The sequence below is a fragment of the Rhincodon typus genome, unplaced genomic scaffold, assembly GCF_021869965.1.
Source record: "Rhincodon typus isolate 14 unplaced genomic scaffold, sRhiTyp1.1 hic_rhity00002820, whole genome shotgun sequence".
NCBI lineage: Eukaryota > Metazoa > Chordata > Chondrichthyes > Orectolobiformes > Rhincodontidae > Rhincodon > Rhincodon typus.
The window spans coordinates 21,636-24,794 of record NW_025968458.1 but is presented as its reverse complement, the minus strand read 5'-3'; the positions used below and the strand labels follow the sequence as shown (position 1 = coordinate 24,794).

Here is a 3,159-nt window from a genome sequence, read left to right as displayed (position 1 = left end):
ACTGTCTAAATTCACACATGAAGAGAGATGATGTCCAATTTATTTTGGCACAGCAGAATTTAGATGGAATGGTATATGTTGATTTAAAACAAAATTGAAGCTCAACAAAAACGTACCAAAGTATTATATTAGACATATTCTAACTAAAGTAGTGACTCACTCTGCAGTAAGCATAAAAGGAAGAAAATCTCAAATGGGGCAAAAAATATATTGTGCTTTCATTTGATTTTCCCACTTAGAGTAACTGACACAAAAGTATTAATTTCCGTCAGCCAATCCAGCATCTGTAAATGAATTACTAGGGAGAGGAAATGTCTCTCAGAAAAGGTCAGCTGTCCTTGATAACTGTGTGTTCAATCGGTGGCCCTGCTAAGCGCGATAAATCAACCTCTCATCTGGAGTCTGGACATTGGACAGACAAATAAAAACCAGACAGTAACAGGCAGATATGAAATGATTACTGACAATTTGATCTAGCTGGATACTCACTCAGCAACAAATTCTAGTGGTGTCCAGGAGCTGAAATCTGCATTAGGCATTGATTTCCTGTTCATTGGTGTATCCAAGGTAACACTGTAAAATAAATTAAATTATTTTGAAGTCCCTATGTATATTACATTACCAAGGTGAATAATGCCAGGTTGTCGATAAATTGATAATAAGAACAAACTCACTCGAGGCTTCCACTGACCCTTTCAAAATTGAGAATTCATTTCTATTGTTCCTGCATTGCAATTATAGTCTGACTTGTAAATCTAAGCCTATGCTTTTATTTTAAGACTGCTTTATTTACAACACTTGGGAAGCAGGATAAAAAGCAGAGTGTGATCAGTTTCTCTTAGAGGACTACCTAGATATAACTGGTTGAAAACCTCACTGATCCTAAACAGTTAGACTGCAATACTGCAATGACGATTTAGCAAGTGTGTTGTTGCAAAAACATCTTGCCTTTCACAACAAAGGTATTTCATAAATTGGTGAAATGAAGATAGAAATAGAACAAGGAAGAAAGAGGTTAGGTGATGTAGCTGAAAGCTATGACAAAAGAATGAGTTTTGAGTTTTGAAATGTGAAATAAAACACAGAGAGGGGAAGACTTTAGGGAAGGAGTTGCAGAGACAGCTAAACAGTGCCTGCCACCAGCAGTGGAGCAAAAAATAGATGTATTTAATGTATTGGCTTTCACAACCTCAACTTGCCCCAAAATTATTTACCATTAATTATATACTTGGAAAGCACAAGGTCCAATCTGCCCACACCAAGTACCCTCAAACAATAGGACAATAATCAGATCATTTGCTTGTGATGTTTGTTAAGGAATAAACAGTCTGTGGTGTGTCATTGTTTCAAAGAGTAAGAGTCATACAGCATGGAAACAGACCCTTTAGTCCAACTCACCCACGCTGCCCAGAATCCCAATCTGGCCTCGTCTTATTTGCCAGCATTTGGCCCATATCCCTCTAAACCCTTCCTATTTGTTTACCATCCGGATAGCTTTTAAATGTTGTAATTGTACCCACCTTCACAACTACCTCTGACAGCTCATTCCGTACATGCACCACCCTCTGTGTGAAAAAGTTACCCCTCAGGTCCTTTTTCAACCTCTCCACTCTCACCTTAAACCTATGCCCTCTAGTTTGGACTCCCCCACCCTGGGGAAAAAACCTTGGCTAGTCACCCTATCCATGCCCCTCGTGATTTTATAAACCACTATGAGGTCACCCCTCGGCCTCCGATGCTCCTGAGAAAAAAAGTCTCAGCCTATTCAGCCTCTCCCTATAACTCAAGCCCTCCATTCTTGGCAATATCTTTGTAAATCTTTTCTACACCTTTAAGTTTAACAACATCTATCCTATAAAAGAGCAACAAGAATTGTATCAAGTTCCTGTATAGCTGTAACATAACCTCCCAATTCCTACACACAATGATGTGATCAACAAAGGCAAGCATACCAAATGCCTTCTTCACCACCCTGTCTACCTGCAACTCCACTTTCAAGGAACCCCTAGGTCTTTTTGTTCGGCAACACTCCCTAGGGCCCTACCATTAACTATATAAGTTCTGCCCTGGTTTGCCTTAGCAAAATGCAACACTTCACATTTATCCAAATTAACCCCATTTGCCACTTCTCAGCCCACTGGCCCATCTGATCAAAGTACTGTTGTACTCTGAGATAATCTTTTTCACTGTCTATTACACCACTATTTTGGTGTCATCTGCAAACTTAATAAATAAACCTCCTATATTCACATTCAGATCATTTATATAAATGACAAAAAGCAGTGGACCCAGCACCAATCTTTGAGGCGCACTGCTGGTCACATGCCTCCAGTCTGAAAAGCAACCCTTTACACTCTCAGTCTCCTACCTTCAAGCCAATTTTGTATCCTGTTGGCTAGCTACCCCGGGATCCCATGTGATCTAACCTTACTAACCAATCTACCATGTAGAACCTTGTCAAATGCTTGCGCTACTTATCTTGTGCTATTTAGCTAGAACCTCCTCCCTGGTGAAGAACAGATGTGAGGAACGTTTGGTTAAAGTGTGGAGTATTAACAAGGGTGTTAAAGAAGAGAGAGAGATCGAAAAGGCACAGCCAAAATTATAGAGCTTAAAGCCTAGATGGTTGAAAGACGGCCGACAATAGTGGGGCAAAGGTAATGAGGTGTAAAAGAGAGGTCTGAGCTGGAGAAACACACAGATCTTGGAAAAAGTTCCAGACATAGAGAAAGGCAAGTCCAAAGAATTATTTCACTACGACTGCAAGCAACCAAGCAAATAGCAACTTGGATTTATGTAGCATATTTAACATAGTTATATTGGCTCAAGGTGTTTTACAAGAACTAGCTTCAACACAAGGGGCTTTGAATTTTAAATCTGAGGCAGAGGGTGACATTGCTTATTGATTTAATTTGTCAAACGGTGATGGGAGAGTGAGACACGTGTGACAATGTGCAGCTAGCAGATAATTAAAGAAGGATCCTCAGTGGGTCAAGAGGGGCAAAAATAAACAATAGCCTTGGGTCATGAGCATTTTGGCTTCTGCTTCTAAGAGTCAGAGACATTAGTGATTAAAGAGACATCTTCTGATCACAAACAGATGACGAGAAGAAAATAAGCAATTAACACCCTGTGTGTATATTATATATAGATATATAT

General features: G+C 39.6%; 1 protein-coding gene across 1 annotated transcript in view; it reads right to left on the bottom strand.

The window, feature by feature from the left end:
- Positions 1 to 485: 485 nt before the first annotated feature.
- Positions 486 to 3,159, bottom strand: part of LOC109938112 (dihydropteridine reductase) — a 16,235-nt gene continuing 13,561 nt past the window's right edge. Inside the window, exon 6 of the mRNA XM_048593420.1 lies at positions 486 to 573. Coding sequence (XP_048449377.1) covers positions 486 to 573 — 88 coding nt within the window. The remainder of the gene's footprint in view (positions 574 to 3,159) is intronic.